This window comes from Hevea brasiliensis, chromosome 7 (assembly GCF_030052815.1).
Source record: "Hevea brasiliensis isolate MT/VB/25A 57/8 chromosome 7, ASM3005281v1, whole genome shotgun sequence".
Lineage (NCBI taxonomy): Eukaryota > Viridiplantae > Streptophyta > Magnoliopsida > Malpighiales > Euphorbiaceae > Hevea > Hevea brasiliensis.
In genome coordinates, this window is record NC_079499.1 from 2,306,880 (window position 1) to 2,328,246 (window position 21,367).

The following is a 21,367-nucleotide window of genomic DNA, read 5'->3' on the forward strand; positions in this document are numbered from 1 at the left end:
ATGTATGATAAGTTATGTTAACCTAACAACTACTATAGCATATAGGCCTAGTACAACATGCATGCTGGACAAACTCTTAGTTTTTTAGATAGTATTGGAGATGCCAGGGTTGACCACCGGTTTGATTTGAAATGATTTTGAATCGGACTCGATAAATTTCAAAAATTTAGAGTAACTAAAATTAAATTGTAGGTTCCTTTTAATTTTGATTTTCAAAATCTGAATTTATTTAATTTTGATTAAATTTAATGAATAAAATTTTTATATTTTTATTTTTTAAAATATAAAAATCAGATTTTGAAAATAAACTGATTAATCAGTTTGGTGTTTTGCTTACCCATTTAAGCGCTAATATGGACTGGGTGGAGGAAGTCTCTGTTGCCGAGGGTGAAAGAGGCTGCAACCCAAAGATTTGAAAGGTCAATCACGCTTGTGCCGCCGCCTGGCTAAAAGAGAACGTGATGCCGAAGGGCTCTACTCCTCATTGGCTTCTTCCCCTTCAGCTGGAATGATTTTTCTTGGCCCCTCGGCATTACTGCTCTTCATTATTTTTAGTTTTCCTTGTTTGACTTGTGTTGTTTGATTAAATGAGACTCTTCTTCTATCAATTTTCTTCTCGATCGGACAACTCTAGGCAAGACCTCTGTAATGGGTTCTATACTTATAGTTAGTGTGCCCTATAGCTGCTAGGTCTGGGCTTTCATTGTAATTCTTGTTTAGGGCCTCTAACAGCTTGCAGATCCCTGTAAGGCCATGAGATTTTTTTTTTTTTTTCCTTCTAATGAATTATTATCTTTGAAAAAAAAAACACTCCAAAACCTGTATACACGTTATGAGAGACACCACACCCTTTCATCGATATAAAGGAAGGACACCTCTTTGTCTCTCTCTCTCTCTCTCTCTCTCTCTCTTGTTCGACCAAAAGAAAGTCTCTTACTTTTCTCTTTTTTCTCTTGTAATTGCCTTCAAGTTAGACCCAATTTGCAATATTTTTATGCTGTCTTTCACTTTGAGAGAACAGAGCAATCTTTGATTAGAAATTCACTCTCTTCTCTTCAATTTGATCCCAATTTTAATATTTATGCTTATAAAACCTTGGGACTCTCTTCAATTATTGACAGATGCAAATGAGCTTTGAGCCATCATGGCCCTATATCATGTGTAATGTTCGTTTCTTAATTGTTATATCACGATCTGTAACGATCATAATGTACAGATGATAAAGCTGTTAAAGTATGTTTTTTGTGTTCTTTTTTTTTCCCCCTTGCCTTTGGGTTAGATTCTCTGGTGCTTCTTTTGGTTGGCATGGTCAAGTGTACTTGTCAATTGTATCATCTGATGTTGGTTTATGATCTGGGTATGCTAAGAAGCCTTTTTTTTTTTTTTTCCTTGGGGTGTAGTGTTGATAATCACATCCCCTGTTTCTGGGTTTTCAAACCATGGATTCTGATTTTGCTTGTGTAGTTTATTTTTGATCGGGTCAACAAGAAACTTAAATTATTATTATTTTTTGGGATGTTTTAATAAGTTTACGTGAACAGAAGTTTCTCTGTTGATGCTGGAATTCTTTGCTTTCGGGATTACTTTTGGGTGTAGAATATCCTTTCATCCAAGAATAGTACTCTTCTCTTCTAAGTTTTCGTTTTCGGTTGTCCCTTAAATTGTTTCATTTCCAATCCATTCTTTTGATGATATCCGCAAGTTTCATTCATTGTTTCTCATTTATATGTTTCTATAGATTGCCGTTTCATCTCCAGTTCAATTGGATGATCTAAATTACTTTGTCCAAGCTTAATATTGGACCATCTGGTCACCCTTTTACTTCCCTGGTTTTTATCTCTTTTAGTTCATTAGTTTGCTTAAGTGTTGCTTTTTTATTTATGCGTCAATTGATATTTTTAAACACTCTTTATCTGTTTTTCATCGATTGGCTAAGTTTTCAGATATTTCAATTTGCTTTCAACTTCATGGTCATCTGTTTTTAACCTGTAGGTTTGAGAATTGAAGCTTGCTGATTAGTGCATAATCTAAGGTAGATACTTTGGACCGAGATTTTATTCAAAAAAACTAGTGCCAATAATAAACTTATAGACTTTAGGTGATATGCTGGATCATTGGAGAGACTAATGTAGTGATTTTGGTATCTGTTTCTCTTTTAACCGTCCAGCAACTTCGATAATCTTCTCTGCCAAGTTTGGGCACTGCAATATTTTAAGCAGTGCCCATGGATGCCACAAGAAGTGGAACCTCAAGTATACAATACCATAACATAACTGACCAGCCCATTACTGCCATTGTTGCTCCTCCTGTGTCAACATTTCAACGAAATCAACGCCATTGTTTTGGGGACTCCACTCCTGGAGAATTCCCCTTAGCTGCCAATCCATCCATTGTCCTCCATGTCCTCACTGCTTGTAATTTGGATCCTCAAGACCTTGCGAAACTAGAGGCAAGTGCCCTTTTGCAATACTTTTTAATTATGAAACTATTTTTTATTGTTAGAATTGATAATGCTGCTGATTTGATTTTGAATGTGTTTATCGCAGGCAACATGTTACTTCTTTAGGCAGCGTGCAAATTTCGCCCCTGACTATGAATTGTCCATATCAGAGCTTGCAGCTCTGGATATGTGCCAAAGGAGAGCCATATTTAAGCCTATGACTCCAGAAGAACGTCAAGATTTGAAGCAAAGATGTGGGGGTTCATGGAAACTAGTTCTGAGATTTTTACTGGCTGGAGAAGCATGTTGCAGGAGGGAGAAGTCCCAGGCAATAGCAGGACCATGTCATAGTATTGCTGTGACATCTACGGGAGCAGTGTACTCCTTTGGCTCTAATAGCTCGGGACAACTTGGTCATGGCACCACTGAAGAGGAATGGCGACCTCGACAAATCAGGTTGCTAATTCTATGATCATTAATTAAGACCGGATATTGTGAATGCAGGAAAAAGCTAAGGGAGATAGTTGTCTAGAGAGAGTTAATAGAACTTCTCTATGTTGCAGATCCCTGCAAGGCATTCGAATTATCCAAGCAGCTGCTGGGCCTGGCAGGACAATGCTAATTAGTGATGCTGGACAGGTTTATGCCTTTGGAAAAGACTCCTTCGGTGAATCTGAATATGGAGTTCAAGGAACTAAACTTGTTACGACTCCACAATTGGTTGAATCTTTGAAAAACGTATTTGTGGTCCAAGCTGCAATAGGAAATTTCTTCACTGCTGTATTGTCCAGGGAAGGCAGGGTTTATACATTTTCTTGGGGCAGTGATGGAATACTAGGTCACCAGACTGAGCCAAATGATGTGGAACCTCATCCTTTGTTGGGGGCAATTGAGAATATACCAGTGGTACAAATTGCAGCTGGATACTGTTACCTTCTTGCTCTGGCATGTCAGCCTTGTGGCATGTGAGTTGCACCATCTGTTTACCTGACATTAGAAGATATCCCAAAGAAAAACAAATGGGGAAAAAAATCTTCCAAAAATTGCATTTTAGTCGGGCATCGGTGAATGTGATATTGAAGTTAAAATCCTTGAGACAGTTTTTTAATTTATTACACCTGGCAACTAACTTATGTGGCTTCATGACCATGATTATTAATTAATCGGTGATAACAATGGATGTTATTTCTAAGATATGTGCAATTCTGTTTTATGTGTATCAGGTCAGTGTACTCTGTTGGATGCGGCTTGGGTGGGAAACTGGGGCATGGATCAAGAACTGATGAGAAGTATCCTCGGTTAATTGAACAATTTCGGCTTTTGAACCTTCAGCCTGTGGTGGTGGCGGCTGGTGCTTGGCATGCAGCTGTTGTAGGGCGAGATGGACGCGTTTGCACATGGGGTTGGGGACGTTATGGGTGCTTGGGTCATGGGAATGAAGAGTGCGAATCAGTTCCAAAGGTTGTGGAAGCATTAAGCCACGTCAAAGCTGTTCATGTTGCCACAGGGGATTACACGACCTTTGTGGTTTCTGATGAGGGTGATGTATACTCATTTGGTTGTGGGGAATCTGCTAGTCTTGGACATAATAATGCTGCTGCTGCTGACGGACAGGTCTGGTCTTCTCTTTCATGATTACTTGTTTTCTTTTTAATTGATGTTCTTTAACAGGTCTTGAGTATGTACAATGTCTGATGTAAGCTCCCTTAAATTTACCCCTTGAATGCAATAATAAATTGGTGATTTAATTCCTGATATATTTATGAAAATATGAAGTCATTCTAGAATTGCATCTCATGATTTCTTTTTTCTTTAACATAACTGACAATTGTTCTGGAACTCTTATCATTTATATCCAGGTAACTTACCCATTTAGAGAAAAGAGATTGTTATGTCTAATAACACAGGCAGCTGATAAGAATTGATGTTGCATTTAGTGGTTAAATTACTGAAGCATATGGAAATCTGTGTCTTGTCTTCTCAGGGAAATAGGCATGCCAATGTGTTGAGCCCTGAATTAGTGACATCACTGAAAGAAGTGAACGAGCGAGTGGTGCAGATCAGCCTCACCAATTGCGTATACTGGAATGCTCACACATTTGCACTCACTGAATCTGGGAAACTATACGCATTCGGGGCAGGAGACAAAGGGCAGCTGGGTGTTGAACGAATGAACAACCAGACTGAAAGAGGGAATCCAGAACGGGTGGAGATCGATCTAAGTTAGCCATTAAAATGACTCCCCTTGCAGTTCCTTACCCTTTTAACTCATCAGCATGAGCATTACACACTGCATTTGGTGTCTAGATTTCCCTGTTTATTCTGTACATAGAAAAACAGAAAGAATTGTGAAGATTTAAAAGCTTTTAGGTTGCAAAGACCCAAGCTCATCCTGCATGACTTGATTTCTAAAGAAAATTAACGTTAGTGCTTGGGCCTTGTAGATGTTAATAGTTCACACATTTGTTTAATCTTCATTAATAACTTATTTATGCTGATTTGGTTTCCATATTCAACTTATGCCCATTTAGCTGGTGACTGCTCACACTGAGTAATAGACTTCTTGGATGCCCAACCCGACCCAACCCAACCCCTGAACTGGTCGAGGGCATAGCCCAATTTCCAGGAGCTAAAGCCTCATTGAATTTGAACAACCAATTGAATGTTCCCCCCGAAATTTCTATGCGCTACAAAAGTAGGTAAAACAGGGACTTGGAAAAGTCATTTTCCTGTCTCAAATAATAAAAACTATAAAATCATGAAAAAAAATTATTTTAAAAAGCTTTACCTCCTTTCAAATAAAATGTGTACCATGTTATGCAGGAGACAGAGAATATATATTATCCCAAAGTTAAACCCAAAGTAACCTATTTGTCAAGACTCAAGATTAGAAGAAGGCCCCCATTGCAATGGTCTTTTTATTTTTTGTTAATATAATTAATTTTAATTAAAATTCAAACTCGAAATTTTATGATTATAATTAAATAAATCATTTGACATATGCATGTTTTTATTTTTTCAATTAGTAGTAATTTTTTTTATTTTTTCAATGTAAATATCATTCTCTATCGATAAATTTTAATTCAATAATATTTTAATTATTTTAAAATTACAAGATTTAAAATTTAAATTTTAATAAAAATCAATATATAATATATATATTTTTTTATTTTAATAATTTATATAATTTAATAAATAAATCTATTAAATCAAGTAAATAGATTAAGTAAAATCTTGAACTAGCTACTGAATAATGCTTTGGTAAGTTATTGCCTCATCAATTAGCTAATCAGATGCGAACTTTTGCCAGATTAAATATTTCTAAATGACTGATAACAAAGTAATATTGTGAGAGAAGTGTGAATCAAACCCATTTCTCGATTCAATAGAAGCCTAAAATTCAACTAAAAAAAAAAACAATAATCCAACTTTAGCATACTCAAATTCAATTTTTTAAAAAGAATACCATTTCTCTCCTAATTTTCTATAATCATAACAAAAATAATTAAGAAATATAAAGACACATATAGAAATGGGCCAAGGTTAAGGGTTTGTCAAAATCATGGGTTGGCCTGTAGGCACTTGGCATGTTCAGCCTTAATTTGCAATTTGTAATTGACAACCTTTACTTCATATTCGCTGACATCAACTTTAAATTCCTCCGGTCCCTCCCTGCTGTAGCCTGTAGATTCTTGCAGTTGCAGTGCCTTTTCCGGTTCTCGCTCGAAATCGAAACCGGATCAGTCATTCTGGTTTTAATGGTTAGAACTCATAATCGAAGGATTTTTCTTAATTTTAATTCTGTTTTTGATTCAGTTTCAATTCTGTTTATCCGATTCAATTAAATTTGATGCCAAATTTATTAACTTCCCAATTTTTTTAAGTAAAAATTTCAATTTTTTTAAATGAATCAAAACCAATTCAATCTGACTTGATTCAATTGCCATTTAATCAGATGTGAATTTGACCAATTTTTATCTAAAGCTGGACCGGACGAACAATGTCTACCTCTAGCCTCTAGGCTCTAGGACAGCACCTTGTTGCGGTGGATACTATATTTTTAGTTTTTTTTAGATATTGTTTGAAAAATAATTTAAAATATTTGTTAGCATAATTATAGCAATTAGCATAATTATAGCAATTAGCATGATTATAGGAGATTTGTGTAGCATAATTATAGTAATTAGCATGATTATAGGAGATTTGTGTAGCATAATTACAGCAATTATTATTCTTGTCTAAATTAGCTCATATTCTTATGTATAAATAGATGTAATATCTCTGTAAATTAGACACAGACAAATATACAGACAAATACACAATCCTTTTCTTCATTACTTGTATTCTTTCTTCTAACATGGTATCAGAGCCGTAAAGTTTTTATTTCTAGTTTCTGGGGTCTCTCTTCTCTCTCTACAACATGTTCTGGTTCATTCTTTCATTCCTGTTATTATACCAAAAAGCTGTTTCCAAATCCTGATCCAGGTGATTGTGATGTGCTCAATATTAGTCCAACTACACCTGCCTCTGTTGAATCTGCACCAATTGTTGATCCAGTACCTGTGCCTGCATCTGCTCCTAGCACTACTCTTCGTCGTTCCCGTCCAGTTTACCTATCTCTGTTGAATCTGCACCAGTTGTTGATTCAGTACCTGCGCCTGCATCTGCTCCTAGCACTACTCTTCGTCATTCCCGTCTAGTTTACCTGCCTCTATTGAATCTGCACCAGTTGTTGATCCAGTACCTGCGCCTGCATCTGCTCCTAGCACTATTCTTCGTTGTTCTACCCATCCAGTTTACCTGCCTCTGTTGAATCTGCACCAATTATTGATCTAGTACCTGTACCTGCGCCTGCATCTGCTCCTAGCACTACTCTTCGTCGTTCTACCCGTCCAGTTTGATTCCTGTCTCCTCTATCAGCCAAACCGCTGATATATTCACCAAAACGCATCCTCCCGCTCGCTTTCAGGATCTCTTAAGCAAACTCAAGTTGGCACATGCGCTACCACCTTGAGTTTGAGGGGGCGTGTTAGTATAATTATAGCAATTAGCATAATTACAGCAATTAGCATGATTATAGGAGATTTGTGTAGTATAATTACAGTAATTAGCATGATTATAAGAGATTTGTGTAGCATAATTACAGCAATTATTATTCTTGTCTAAATTAGCTCATATTCTCATGTATAAATAGATGTAATATCTATGTAAATTAGACACAGACAAATACACAGACAAATACACAATCCTTTTCTTCATTACTTGTATTCTTTCTTCTAACAATATTTATTTTATTATTTTAAAATTTTTAAAATGAAAATACGTTAATATAAATTAAAATAAAAAATTTTAAATAAAAATTTTTAAAATAATTTTTTATTAATAACTTAAATAATAACGTTAAACACCCTTAAAGTTTAATTAATTATGCATAAATTTAAATATAAATATTTAATTTAATAATTATAAAAATTGAGTTTATATTAAATGCATAAAAGAAAAGTAAACTTAGATGTATAATTAATGAAATTAGTTAATGAGGGTTGTAATTAAGCAAATTGAAAAGCTTAATTACTAAATTAACCAACTAATAATGAGTGTTGGTTGAAGGGAATAGGATTAATAAGAGGATCAGTTGCCATTATTTAATGATAATTTTAGGTTAACACCAGACATTTTATAGGTTTGATGTATGCCCCCAAACCTTTTCTCTCAACAAAATCATAATCATATTCATATTCACAGGCTTTTTCTTCTCCATGTTGCTAATCACATGCCCATCAACATCCATTTGTACCTTTTATGTCCTCACATAAACTTATGGCTCCTTATAATCGTATTGTCGGTGGAGATTATTTTACATAATATTTTATGTTAATAGTTATTTTAGCTAATTTAACGATAGACAACAGAATTATTATTATATATATATAATAAATAGATTTTAACTATTAATTACGATGAAATTCATATGAAACTAGTATAATTAATGGTTATAATAAAATTATTGTGCATGTAATAATTATATTCTAAAATTTTTTGTGCATAAGATTATTGTTAGAATTGATGATACTTCATAATAAGATATTAAAAATTATTAAAAAATAAATTTAATATATTTTTAAATAAAAAAATCTATAAATAGAGATGCTGATTTTGAAAGCATGATGAATAGAATCTATAAGGGCCACCAACCATACAAAAATAGGACATTTTCTCAACTTGTAGCAAGTTTAGGCAGGCAAAGCTCATCATGCTCAACAATGACCTAATCTAAAGTTTGATGCTTATCCAATTTCATAACTATGCATATAATAATGCGCAAAAAAGTGCTTATTATAAATTATTATTATTATTATTTGACACTTAAAATTATTATTAAGGTATAAATCACTCAAAATATCAATTTTATAGATAAATTAATTCATTTATTTTTTTTAAAGCAAATTTGACTCAAAACCAAAAAAATTATCAAAATTATATTAATTTTTTTTTTCTAAAAATTAATTGAGATTATTTGCCTATCCCTGACAAGCCAAGGGGCAAATAGTTTGGCTTGCAGGGCCAAGTACTAGCTAAAAAAAAAAAAAAAAGTGAGAGACGTTGCCAAGTGGCAAAAACCCACTGAAGCCACGTGTTAACTGGATGGGAGTGTCCCAAACAGTAGCGATCACTAACTTGTACAAAAGATGGCCCAATCAAAATCAGGAGCTTGCCCTTTGCTGTTTGTGGAACCAACCAAAGGGCAGCAGTCAACTTTGGTATGTCGATCCGATGGATGAGAAGAGGGATCATGTGGAGTGGTAGGGCCGTAGGGCCCAGTGGGAAGGAATATAAGGGAACAAAACTCACATGGGAGAACATGCATCACTGCAAGACGATAATTGATAAAAAAAAAAAAAAAAGATTTGGCCATGTCAGCAATTAATGGATAGTACGGACAGCCCATGTGGACATTTATTTATTTTCATTGGACTTTATTTTTCTAATTTAATTTTAATTAAAATTAGAATTTAAAATCTTATAATTATAAAAATAATTTTAATATTATTAAAACTCCTTAATGATTATTTTATACAGATTCTAATAAATAAAATGAAGAAAAAAAATCACTTTATTATTATAATAATAATTTAAATTAAACAAAAAATACTATTATATACTAAATTTAAAAAGGGTGTTGATTAAATTATATTTTAATTTATTTTAATTTATAGAAATAATATATTATTTTATATATTAACATGATTAATCTATAATTAAATTATTTTATTTTTAAAATTATTAAATGATGTCAATATATACCAACATTGTAAGTTTTTCTATACTCTTAAGCTAGCATAACAAGTGGATTCTATCTATTTGGCTGTATACATCAATCTTCTATTAAATATTTTTACTATAGAGGGTAAATATCAGTATGTTCTATTTTCTCTTATTCTTACTAATTTAACACTATCTGAATAATATGATTACGTATAGCTAAATATTAAGGTTGAGATTTACATATAAATATATATCGACACCTTTTAATAATTTTATCTTTAACTATTTAACAATGTAATAATATAAGTCTTTAAAAAAGAAAAAAAAAAATCTTAGATCTTATTAATAAAACGTGTAAATGACAGAATGTTAAGATGTGCTTTTTCCCTTTAAAAAATGTTGCATATTCAAAAGGTATAATGTGAATGTGAGAAGAGATTGCTGCTACTTTCAGAATATTAATTATATGTCATCTGGGGTGGCCGACAAACTGCAAAAAAAATCCCAGGCCCCTGCTTGAAATTTATGATATAAATTAAATAAACATTGTTTTTCCTATTATTCACACTATTGGTTTTGGGAAAAGTTCAAATAAACATTTCACATGCTACTGCTGCTCATGTGATGTTGTTTACTGGTTACTCTAAATTCTAATAAGTTGTTAATGATTTTAGATTCAAATCTATATGGTTTTTTTTTTTTTTTTTTATTAATTGGGTTGAGAAAGTGGTTGGGCTTTAAAATACAAAGAAACAAAGGGTTGTTCCCTATTTAGTGATGACAGATCACTAAAGGGATGATTGAATATTGACCTATATATGTACTTATGATAGACTCTTCATTCCTGCCACTTTAAATATGAAGGTGGTGAGTTTAATTTCCCACCTAAAAATTTTATGTAAACTTAAAATTGTTTTAAAATTTTTTTATAAATGTAAAGAAAATGGATGAGCCTTACTTTCCCTTCAAAAAGTTAGTTTAAAAGGAGAGAGTTTGTCCAAATCTTATATATAGATTCAAATATTCTATCCCAAATTAATATGGGACAATATATCCCTCACATCCAGATATGAACATTTGAAGTTGAAATTTACATGCAAACATCTGCAGTGATGTGACATTGAAATAAAGTAAACTCTAATACAATATAGAAAAAATAAATCAAATTTAATTTCACTTCAAAAGTTAATTAAGGGGAGGAGGTATTAATTAAGGGGAGGAGGTATCTAAGACAACAACTAATTTATTTTACAATTTTTATAATTAAAATGTGTTAAATATATTAAAAATAATTTTTAATTAATATTTTCTTAAATATAAATTCGAATAAAAATTTCAAATAGATCCGCATGAACGGCCTTGATTAAATGCAACTTGTTTTATGAGAAAAAATATATATATAAAAAAATGCTGAAAACTAGTAAAGCAGAGAGTGACTTCATTTTCTACAGAATCACCACCGCCAACGTCAATGCTACCTATAAAGTGTCGGTGTATTCTTAATTTTAATTTTAACTTAATTAGACTAATATAATTTCTTTGTTGATTAATGACTATATTGATTATAGACATCGATTAGAATAGAAAATTTTATAGTTTTAATTTTTTTTATAAATTAAAAAAACTTTTTAAATATTTAATAAACAAATATTCTTTTTTTAAAAGTAATTATGTAGTTCTTAAATTTTATATACAGTACAAGTTAATTAGTGCTTCTATATTAAGTGTGAAATTCATCATCCTATCAGATAAAGAACAAAAATTTAATCTGACTTAATTTAATCATTAAAAATATATTACTCATTTAATAATAGAGTCGTTCCCATTTAAAAAGAAAAAAAATAATTTTCCTTTAACTGCTCAAAATAACTGATTGGACAACGTAATAAAACAAACTGATATTCGGTAGTCCATTCCCTTTATAAACACATCACATTGCATCTACTTTCCCACAATCTTCATTTCAGTGCCCATTTCCTGCTATCCCTACACTGAGATGAAGCCAATGGCAATCCCACTTTCTCTTTTAACTCTTTTACTAGTAGCAGTGGCTCCAAGATTCATTTCTTCTTCACCAGTTCAGGATCCTGAATTAGTAGTAGAAGAAGTTCACAGGTACATTATTTATGCATTACCCTTCTCAACATTTATGCTACTAAGAAATGTAACATTCTTTTTGTCTTTGTTTTTTCGGTTTCAGGAGCATCAATGCATCCAGGAGGAATTTGGGGTTTCTCTCCTGTGGAACAGGCAATCCGATTGACGATTGCTGGCGGTGTGACCCCAATTGGGAGAAGAACCGGCAGAGGTTGGCTGATTGTGCAATTGGGTTTGGTAAACATGCCATTGGTGGAAGAGATGGTAAGATATATGTTGTTACAGATTCTGGAGATGATGACCCTGTGAACCCCAAGCCAGGCACTTTAAGACATGCAGTTATCCAAGATGAGCCTCTCTGGATAATTTTTGCTCGTGACATGGTGATCAAGCTAAAGGAAGAGCTTATAATGAACTCTTTCAAGACCATTGATGGAAGAGGAGCTAGTGTCCACATTGCTGGTGGTCCATGTATCACTATACAATATGTGACCAATATTATAATCCATGGTATAAATATACATGACTGTAAGCAAGGAGGGAATACTTATGTGAGGGACTCCCCTAGCCATTATGGGTGGAGGACTATATCAGACGGTGATGGTGTATCCATCTTTGGAGGGAGTCATGTGTGGGTTGATCATTGCTCTTTGTCAAATTGCAATGATGGATTAATTGATGCCATCCATGGTTCCACAGCCATTACTATCTCTAACAATTACATGACTCATCATAACAAGGTTATGCTCATGGGCCACAGTGATACCTATACTCAGGATAAGAACATGCAGGTCACAATTGCCTTCAACCATTTTGGAGAAGGGCTTGTGCAGAGAATGCCAAGGTAAAGTCTCCAATTCATTATTTTATCTTTGATTCGCTATGCAAAATTGCAAATGGGTGTAGGCAGGGTAAGGCTATGTGGTTCCGATCCTTGAGAATTTCTTATTTTTTACCCACATTTGTAGGTGTAGACACGGGTATTTCCATGTTGTGAACAATGACTATTCACATTGGGAAATGTATGCAATTGGTGGCAGCGCTGATCCTACAATTAATAGTCAAGGAAACAGATTTGTTGCTCCTAATGATAGATTTAACAAAGAGGTGAGTACACTAAATGATCTCTTCATGGTAACATTAGTTTCTGATCCATGGTCCAGAATTGACACATTTAACTTCAACATGTTTACTAAAATTTCAGGTGACTAAACATGAGGATGCACCAGAGAGTGAGTGGAGGCGTTGGAATTGGAGGTCTGAAGGAGATTTGTTGCTAAATGGAGCATTCTTTACTCCATCTGGGGCTGGAGCTTCTTCTAATTATGCAAGAGCATCTAGCTTAGGTGCGAGACCATCTTCCCTAGTGAGTTCAATCACAGCAGGATCAGGCGCGCTTTTTTGCAAGAAGGGTAAACGTTGTTGATTAGTGGCTTTGCTTAGCCCAGCAGCAATGATCAAGCTTCAGGGAAAGGGCAAAAGGTGAAAATATAAGGTTAAAAATACAATAAAGACAATTGTAATTACATGGGGAATTAGGTTCTAATTTTTCTTTTAATATATCTTTCTACTCTTGATATTGATGGTTACAACCTGGTTCTATGAGACAGACCATCATGTGTATACCTGAATAGAGAACCTTGATAGAAGACTCCATGCATTCCAAGTCAAATATTAGAGAAAACCAAAGAAAAATATATGATGTATAAGATAGAATTAGACATATCTTTCATTTTACACTGGAATTAGTAATTATCATTTTATGAGAAAATTAAAGTATATTCACAAGGTAAAGGAGTCATATCGCACATGCTAACTTTTCTGCGATCACATGGACTGAAACCAACAAAAGTTGAAAGAAAACGCTTGTGGTACCTTCTTTATTGGGACCATTTTCTTCAGTGGAAGTGCTTACAACCAGATGTTTATATCTGTTTGACAAACTTGCAGTGGCATCTAATGCTTTGTATCTTGTTTCAAAAGGATGGCAATTCTACCCGACCATTCACCCATCACCGAACGACCAATGCTTCCATTATTAAAGCTCCTGTCTCCCACAACTCCTGTTGCCATAAATGGCACTAACCCTCCCATCTAGTCTAGAAAAGAAAAAGGGTCCGCAGAAATGGAAACAATTATAATTTTTACACTCCTTTGTCTCGTTTGTTTGTTTTAATTTATGATCTTTTCAATCACTTGGCATTGTTTAAATGGATGATGCAATTAACACTTCTTGGCAGTGTTATTTTGTATAAAAGAATAGAAAGGCAAATAAAGCAAAAGTTCTCACAAATATCACATATCTGCAATAATAAATATTGGAATAATTTAAGGAGAATAACAACAGGAAAAAAAAAATAAAAGAAAATGGATGAAATTATGGAAGCTATAGCCAAACAGTAGCTTAAATCGGTAAATCTAGGCGCATGGATAAAGCTACGACACACAGATTGCTGCATTGAAAATAAATTAATAGAATAATAAACAAGTCCGTAAAATGAAAAGAGCAAAAAAAAAAAAAAAAAAAAGGTGGAAACACATGCTCCACGCTTTAATGGAGTCAATCCCATAAAAAGAAAATGCTAAAGTGCTATACATTAAACATAATGATATGTATATTGGTACATTAATATGTATTACTAATTTCAAATGATTTAGTTGGAAATATGCTTTTTCAAGTATAATTTTTTTTTATTACTCTTTCATAGCCCCTTTCCTCAATAGCCTATACTAGAGAAAAAAAAAAAAAAAAAAAAAAAAAAAGGCAGAGAAGAACGCTAGTGCTGTTACGACATCATTGTAGGTTAAAAAAAAAACTAACATTATAAAGAACCTGCATGCGGGACATAACGGCTTTTATCCGCAGATGCGTTCTATCGTCTCACTTAATTATGATCAAATCAATTAAATAAAAAGGGCATTGCTTATCCTCCATCACGCCCAATTAAACAAAGGGGAGAATGAACTCATACAAAGCACAATTAATAAGAACCACAATTAATGCTTGCATAGAACCACAATTAATGCTAGCATAATTGAAGGATATGAACCACCCTGGGCATGAATAATAGACCACCAGCCTTTCTCGACAGGCACCTCCAACCATACCAAAATCCATAAATACAAGACTGTAGTCGACTTTGTACCATCCTCACCCTGCACATGTGGGCTCCTATGTATTTGCACAAGGCATTGAAGTAATTGTGGTTTCAAGTCCGTCAGGACTAGCTAAGGCAGAAAGAAAAAAAAAAGAAATGGCTGCATTCCACAAATGCATGATAGCAACACAGCAAATCAGCAAACAGTTCAACTACATAAGAATTTTCATACCACATATTTCAATGAACGCCAATCCAAAATTTATAAGCTAAACAAGCTCCCATAAAATGAGGTTCTCCAAGAAACTCAACATGCCAAATCAAAGTCAACAAAGCATGAGTTTCATTGTTGGTTAAGCAGTGAAATAGAACAAAGACCACAACTCAGTAATCAGAAGGTGAGATGACATCATCAATTTTTAATATCATTTTGACAACTTGTGTTGCAAGTAAGATCTGCTGTTGCTTCCCTATCAGGGTCTCAAAGACATTTTGTTCACACATGTCATTTGTGCCAACATCATTGCAATCTATTCCAAAATGAGGATTGTTCTCCTGCATATTCATTTGTAAAATGAAAATTAAAATATTTACTACGGACTGGTGGACAACTCGACTAAAAGGTAGGGGGGAAACAGGGACAGAAGTAACCATCCAGGCTAAAATTGGTTATCATATCCCATTTACCTTAATTTGCTGAGATTTCACAGCAGATAGTGTCTCAATGGGTTGAAGGCCACTATTTTCCGCAAGTGCCATTGGGATGGCATCCAAAGCATCAGCAAATGCCCTGATGGCATACTGCAGATACAAAAAAAAAAAAAACAAAGTAAACACTGTTAGTATTCAAACAAAAACAGAAGCCTGGAGGAACATGAGGAATCAACAAGATAAATAAAAAAAATTTCATACCTGCTCGACTCCAGGATATCTATCCGCAGCAGCCTCTACAGCAACTGAGCAAGAAATCTCAGCTGAGCCACCACCATACACAATAGAATTGTTACGAATGAGATTCCTGGCCACACACAGGGCATCATGTAGACTACGCTTTGTCTCTTCTATCATCATTTTGTTACCTGATATCACCAAACACGAGGGCCTTGTATGAGATCAACCGAATAACTTTTAAGACCACTGTCATCTCTCACACTAGCATTCTTTCTAATTATTCAACACTCCCCTATAGTTCTTTAACGTTCCTTCTGTTACAAACTTTTTGCAGTGCTAACAAATAAAACAGAATGCAACAAAATGACTTGCCTGTGATGATGAAACTGATATAGCTAATCAATTACACTCCAAATGGCAATAGAAAGTGCACCAAAACCACAAAAGCAGCAATACCTAGACATTCTTAAATATGAAAGCTAATTTCAAATGCAGGCTTCCTGCATTGCACTAAAAGTAACAGTTTTACATTTGGAGATCATGTAGGTGCAATGATAACATATGCAACACCAATGCATATTATCATACATAGTTCAGGGATGTCCCTAATGATCAATTGATTCGCATGAAGGAGTTCATGCTTCAGTAATAAATTGATACAAAATCAAAAAATTTATAATTAACTTGCATCGTATTCTACGAACATGAGTGAAAAGGCCTCATGAAATCACAACTAAAATTTGGAATGGTAACTCAAAAGTATCATCAATCACTATAATATTACAAGTTAAACCAAAGGCAATGACAATATAAATCTACCTCCGCGAATAAATATGCTAACAGCCCTTGAATTTGCACAGTGTTCAATGTAAAGCATTCGATCTTTCGTTGTGCCGAAAGATTTTTCTCGAACCAAACCAGCCTTCAACATATAAAATGGGGGGTAAAAAATACAAAGTCAGAATTGCAATCTAAAAAGATCAAGTGTACATGAATCAAGCAGAGACATGGAGAAATGCAGAGAAAATATAATTTTAAAAGTTTCAAGTTCCTAAATAATGTTTCTAAACCACTGTGAATAAATAAATAAGACCATTCTGAAAACTTATTCAAAAATAAAAACTCATGGTATTCTGTCTTAAGGCTACAAGTTGGGTTATACATAAAATATCGTGTCTATTCAGCCAAAATTAAGAAAAAAAAAAAAGAAGGAAAAGGGCAATTAGAAAAATTACCTTGCCCAGCTTTTCAGGCATTAACTCCTGGAATCGTGGCACTATTCTTCCACCTACAAAGACAAGATACCAATATACCATCATTTTGCTGATAATCATTTAAATCCCTGAAGCAGCTATATTATGCTTAACCACTTCACCTATAAACAAAAAACACAAGATTGCTAAGAAACTGAATTGAAACAAACCTGTGGCTATTGCTATCAGCTCTAACTCCACACCACCAACCCATCTAACTGCAGGCAAGTTCCTGTGCATTAATAAATGATTTGCCTCATCATCGAACCCCCATTGACAGATAACTAAGGTAGCACCAACATCCTGTGCTCAAATAGATTTTAAAGAATGAAAAAGATGTAAGCAAGATAAACATATTGCAAACCATTGTCCAGTAATTCCAAAAAAATTTAACAAGTCCCCATCAATATTAAATATTAACAATTTCTATGGTGAATTGATGGTGGACAAACAACCTTGCACTTCTGAACCATGTCATCGAAATACTGCTGTTCTTGCTTACGTAGAGTCTGAAACTTTTCCACCGTATCAATATCCACCTTATGCTTCGTCTTTGGCTTAGGCGGCTCAAAGGGGCAAGTCAAGATAGCAATTTTTGCATCTTCAATTTGTTTCGGCATCTGTGGATGGCTCATATCCTTGTCAACCACTATTCCATATATTAGTTCGGTGTCTTCCAATTTGCCTCCCACTTTTCCCTCAACTTTTATCAAATCCAAGTTAACATCCTTCCTCTCTAAATCTGCAACAGCGAGAACGGCTTTAACGGCAATCTCAGCCAAACTGCGCTTGCATCGATTCACACTGCAAAATAAATAAGCAAAGCTTTAAATGCATAATATATAACATCAAAGACAACAATACTTTTGGGGGAAAAAACCTCAGCAATGATTTAAAAAGGCACTAAATTTAAAACACCCCAAAGTCAGTTATGCACTAGTAATTCCCTTCCACGTATGTAAAGAACTGCAATAAGAAACATGAAAGCTAGGGATGCTTGTAACTGAAAATAGGCCAAACTTGAATTTCCGGAACAACTATCAAAAGCAAATTTTCATAGGTACTAAATTAGTCGCATTCAGTACCCACTAATATAATCTGAATGCATCAACCTCACTAGGATTGCATCTATCAGGAATCACCACTTCTATGTGCAATTATGGTATATGACATTAGCAGGCAACAAATGAAATTTGCAGAAGAATTTAAGTTCATATTGCTAGCACTACCATTAAATTATAAGACACAACGAATGAAGCACATCTAGAAAACAATATGATTTACATGCAATAACTAATATGGGAGACATATCTATCACATGGGAACAAACTCATGTACATTGAATACGTAGCCAAGAACTTTGTACCACAACAAAAACAGGACTTCAGAAAACAGCATAGTATTGGAAATGGACAAAATCCAACAAGACAAGCATCTTTACTGCTAAGACAAGATCAATTGGCACAGTGATGAATCATATTAAGTATTCTTCCAGTAAGTGCAGTAAGAAGCGAGAAGAAGCAAAGTTACATCTTTGAGGACAGAGTAGTCATGCAAGTTTGAATTAAGGGCTCTAGATTTGTCACTCCAAAATCAAACTTGTGTGCTATAAGCTCCAAATTTTCAACAGCTATTCTAGAAGCCATCTCATAACCCTCTGCTATTCGAATGGGATGAATTCCACGTTCTAAGAGCTTCTCAGCCTGCTCCAAAAGTGCTCCAGCCATAACAACAACACCAGTTGTGCCATCGCCAATCTCATAATCCTGACTACGAGAAAGCTCAACCATAAGCTTGGCAATCTGATTGTCCACATCCATCTGCTCCAAGATTGTAGCACCATCATTTGCTGACAAAACAAATAAATAGAACACATCAAGGCAACTCCTAACAGATAATCAATCTCACCCACTCAAAATTTACTTAATACACAAAATGCAATAAATGGCAAGATCTGATAATAGAAGCATGGGCATAAGATGACCCTTCCAAGGATAACAACTAACAAGAACTTCACAAGAATGGCAAATCTCATTTCCTCAAGTAAATTTCTAGCTTCCAAGCCAGAGCTCACAGAGTAATCCTAGTCTAGCAGCCGCAAAGCTCATATGTAGGTTAATCTCGGGCATATAACTGATGGATAACACAAAAGCTTAGTAATCTCTATGATTATCATGGTAAACCACAAACTGTACTGGAGCATCCAATAAAAGATAGAAAGCAACTACCACCAGATCAAGACGAAACCAAACCATTAAAACAGCGTATAATGGACTTTACAGAATCCAAAAAGAGATAATAGCGAGTAAGCATAAAAGATGCAGAGAGAAGGGAACAAACTGATGGTGATGTCGCCGTCGGGACTCTGAAGCATCTTGTCCATGCCCTTGGGGCCGAGAGAGGTTCGGAGGATGCGAGCAACGGCTCTTCCGGCGGAAATGTTAGCTTTCTGAGCATCTAAACCTCGCAATCGAGTCTTCTGGTCCTGCTCTTTTAAGATAATGAAAGGCCTTCCAAACTCGTCGAAGGCTAACGCCATTTCTCTTCGATTGAGCTCTTATCTTCACTGATTTTCTCTACTTGGCTCTGCAACTAAGAAACCAGAGAAATCGAAATGGAGGAAGAATGTAGAAGCTCTTCAGAGGGAGTAGAGCTGTAATGGCCAGATCGCTCACTCGCTGGCTCCGGGTTTTCAAAACCCTAACTCGTTGGTCTTTTCACTGGGTTGGGCTTTGTATCTTCGGTTAAGCCCATTTGCATCCAATATGTTATCAAAATATCCATTCGAATTCTTCCATCGGAAAATATTTATTGTGATACTGAAAATAATAATAAAATCAAGATTTTGTATACTTATTTAAAATTACTATTTAATTTTTTTATTTTAAAATTTTAATAAAATTAATAATTTTTTAATATAAAAAATAAAAATAATTTTAATGTTTAAATTATATATTCGTGCATTAAAAATAAAACATTTTACGTCAGAAAAAAATAAGAGTATCATGAAAAATTTAAAAATAATTTTTTTTTAATTTAATAACGTGTAAATATATTTTTTTATGGCTTCAGAAATAAATTATGACAAAATTTTAAAACCAGAGGCATATTAATAATTTTAAAATTTAAAATTAACTGAATTGACTGAAATTAATCTATTACTCGCCAAAAATAAACCTGAAACTCTAGTGGCAATCCTCACTCCCCGGTGAACCCTCCACCTCTATTTTCGCCTACTGTCATCCATTCTTTCATGGCCAAACAACTATATAAGCTCTTCCAATCTCCCATTTCTCCATCAATTCTTGCAGTGTTTCTCTATAAATCCTAGAGAATTACTGCATTCGTTGAATACAAATCTTTAAACGCCAAAACCCAAAAAAAAAGAAAAAAAAAAAAAGAAAATCAAAGAAATGGCAAGCAAGCTTGCTATTATTACCCTTCTCCTTGTTGCCCTTATTGGGGTGGCCTCAGCTGCATCACCTGCTCCCAGCACCCCCGCCAATGATACTATTGGTAACGAGGATGACTCTGCTGGAGCAGGTGCACCGGGTGCTGCTGCTAGTGATGTTGTCCCTGGACCATTAGGCAGTGCATCATCAACTAATCAGGGCGCTTCTGCTGAAGCACCAACGAGCGGAGCAAGTGCCTTCCCGGTCTCCGCCATTGCTGGAGTAGCAGCTGTTGCTGGCTACTTCTTCTAAAGCTGCTTTTTTTTTACCTTTAATTTTTATAATTCTTATTTCTTAGTCACGTAAAATGAGTACTACCTTTAAGTTCGCGTTTTGGGCAGAAAGTGAATTTAAAGAATTTGAGGATGAGATTAATTCTCCAGATCCTGGAGTCAATCTGAATAAAGTCTGATTTGATTTGATTATTATTGTTATTATTATTATTTGCAGCGTTGTAACAGCATAAGCTTGATAAATAACAATCTGGATTCCCTCTTGCTCTGTTTTCTTTTCCTCTCTCTCAAGAATTCCCTCTTGCTTTCGCTCAGCTTCGCAGAACCCAAACAGGTACAAGCTATTCTTTGTATTAAAAACACCCCAGCAGTAATGGCAACTGCTGTGCAGAGTTTTCCTTTCCTGTCTTTTGAGAGAAACCATCCATATTCTTCCTTAGCAATAAATCATCAGAACTCCAATCAAAACAGCAAAGTCAGGAGGCAAGACTACGTCTCTGCCCAATAATAACAAACAAATTCTAAAATTCAAAGCACAGCTCACCCTATCTGCACCAGATGAAGAGTTAGGTAAAGGAGAATGAACAAGTGATGAAACCTGTGAAATATTTGCCAAACATTCTAGCTTCCGGTTCAT

At 34.5% G+C, this 21,367-nt stretch overlaps 4 protein-coding genes across 6 annotated transcripts; 3 read left to right on the forward strand and 1 right to left on the reverse strand.

The window, feature by feature from the left end:
• Window positions 1–401: 401 nt before the first annotated feature.
• LOC110655460 (ultraviolet-B receptor UVR8) lies at window positions 402–4,956 on the forward strand. Of its 3 annotated transcripts, none has more exons than XM_021811761.2 (7): window positions 402–419; window positions 1,993–2,032; window positions 2,168–2,449; window positions 2,547–2,896; window positions 3,004–3,405; window positions 3,664–4,054; window positions 4,425–4,956. In XM_021811761.2, exons 3-7 carry the CDS (start codon window positions 2,225–2,227, stop codon window positions 4,665–4,667), a joined length of 1,611 nt encoding a protein of 536 aa, XP_021667453.2. In that variant the 5' UTR covers window positions 402–419; window positions 1,993–2,032; window positions 2,168–2,224; the 3' UTR covers window positions 4,668–4,956. The 3 variants fall into 3 exon arrangements, with proteins under 3 accessions (XP_021667453.2, XP_021667451.2, XP_021667452.2); XM_021811759.2 differs by lacking the exon at window positions 402–419 and adding an exon at window positions 468–1,161; XM_021811760.2 differs by lacking the exon at window positions 402–419 and adding an exon at window positions 468–1,161 and having other exon boundaries at window positions 1,993–2,449.
• A 6,691-nt stretch (window positions 4,957–11,647) lies between these two features.
• On the forward strand, window positions 11,648–13,591 carry LOC110655462 (probable pectate lyase 5). Its single transcript, XM_021811763.2, has 4 exons — window positions 11,648–11,821; window positions 11,907–12,647; window positions 12,772–12,910; window positions 13,008–13,591. The coding sequence occupies exons 1-4, from the start codon at window positions 11,703–11,705 to the stop codon at window positions 13,227–13,229; spliced, it is 1,221 nt and encodes a 406-aa protein (XP_021667455.1). The 5' UTR covers window positions 11,648–11,702; the 3' UTR covers window positions 13,230–13,591.
• Window positions 13,592–15,097: 1,506 nt separating this feature from the next.
• Window positions 15,098–19,727, reverse strand: LOC110655461 (T-complex protein 1 subunit epsilon). The gene is made up of 9 exons (XM_021811762.2): window positions 19,386–19,727; window positions 18,576–18,894; window positions 17,501–17,849; window positions 17,216–17,348; window positions 17,028–17,080; window positions 16,612–16,714; window positions 15,814–15,980; window positions 15,589–15,702; window positions 15,098–15,456 (listed from the first exon to the last, which is right to left on the reverse strand). Exons 1-9 carry the CDS (start codon window positions 19,582–19,584, stop codon window positions 15,286–15,288), a joined length of 1,608 nt encoding a protein of 535 aa, XP_021667454.2. The 5' UTR covers window positions 19,585–19,727; the 3' UTR covers window positions 15,098–15,285.
• A 451-nt stretch (window positions 19,728–20,178) lies between these two features.
• LOC110655459 (classical arabinogalactan protein 11) lies at window positions 20,179–20,922 on the forward strand. Its single transcript, XM_021811756.2, has one exon. It carries the CDS (start codon window positions 20,459–20,461, stop codon window positions 20,747–20,749), a length of 291 nt encoding a protein of 96 aa, XP_021667448.1. The 5' UTR covers window positions 20,179–20,458; the 3' UTR covers window positions 20,750–20,922.
• Window positions 20,923–21,367: the final 445 nt, after the last annotated feature.

What these genes read in the sequence shown, in the direction of transcription:
- LOC110655460 (XM_021811761.2), top strand. Translation starts at nt 2,225, where the DNA reads ATGGATGCCACAAGAAGTGGAACCTCAAGTATACAATACCATAACATA. An exon ending in TGGCGACCTCGACAAATCAG is followed by an intron (nt 2,897 to 3,003) that starts GTTGCTAATTCT and finishes TCTATGTTGCAG; the next exon opens with ATCCCTGCAAGGCATTCGAA. An exon ending in CTGCTGCTGCTGACGGACAG is followed by an intron (nt 4,055 to 4,424) that starts GTCTGGTCTTCT and finishes TTGTCTTCTCAG; the next exon opens with GGAAATAGGCATGCCAATGT.
- LOC110655462 (XM_021811763.2), top strand. Translation starts at nt 11,703, where the DNA reads ATGAAGCCAATGGCAATCCCACTTTCTCTTTTAACTCTTTTACTAGTA. An exon ending in GTAGTAGAAGAAGTTCACAG is followed by an intron (nt 11,822 to 11,906) that starts GTACATTATTTA and finishes TTTCGGTTTCAG; the next exon opens with GAGCATCAATGCATCCAGGA. An exon ending in ATGATAGATTTAACAAAGAG is followed by an intron (nt 12,911 to 13,007) that starts GTGAGTACACTA and finishes CTAAAATTTCAG; the next exon opens with GTGACTAAACATGAGGATGC.
- LOC110655461 (XM_021811762.2), bottom strand. Translation starts at nt 19,584, where the DNA reads ATGGCGTTAGCCTTCGACGAGTTTGGAAGGCCTTTCATTATCTTAAAA. An exon ending in ACTACTCTGTCCTCAAAGAT is followed by an intron (nt 17,850 to 18,575) that starts GTAACTTTGCTT and finishes TTTATTTTGCAG; the next exon opens with TGTGAATCGATGCAAGCGCA. An exon ending in TGCCTGAAAAGCTGGGCAAG is followed by an intron (nt 16,715 to 17,027) that starts GTAATTTTTCTA and finishes TATATGTTGAAG; the next exon opens with GCTGGTTTGGTTCGAGAAAA.
- LOC110655459 (XM_021811756.2), top strand. Translation starts at nt 20,459, where the DNA reads ATGGCAAGCAAGCTTGCTATTATTACCCTTCTCCTTGTTGCCCTTATT.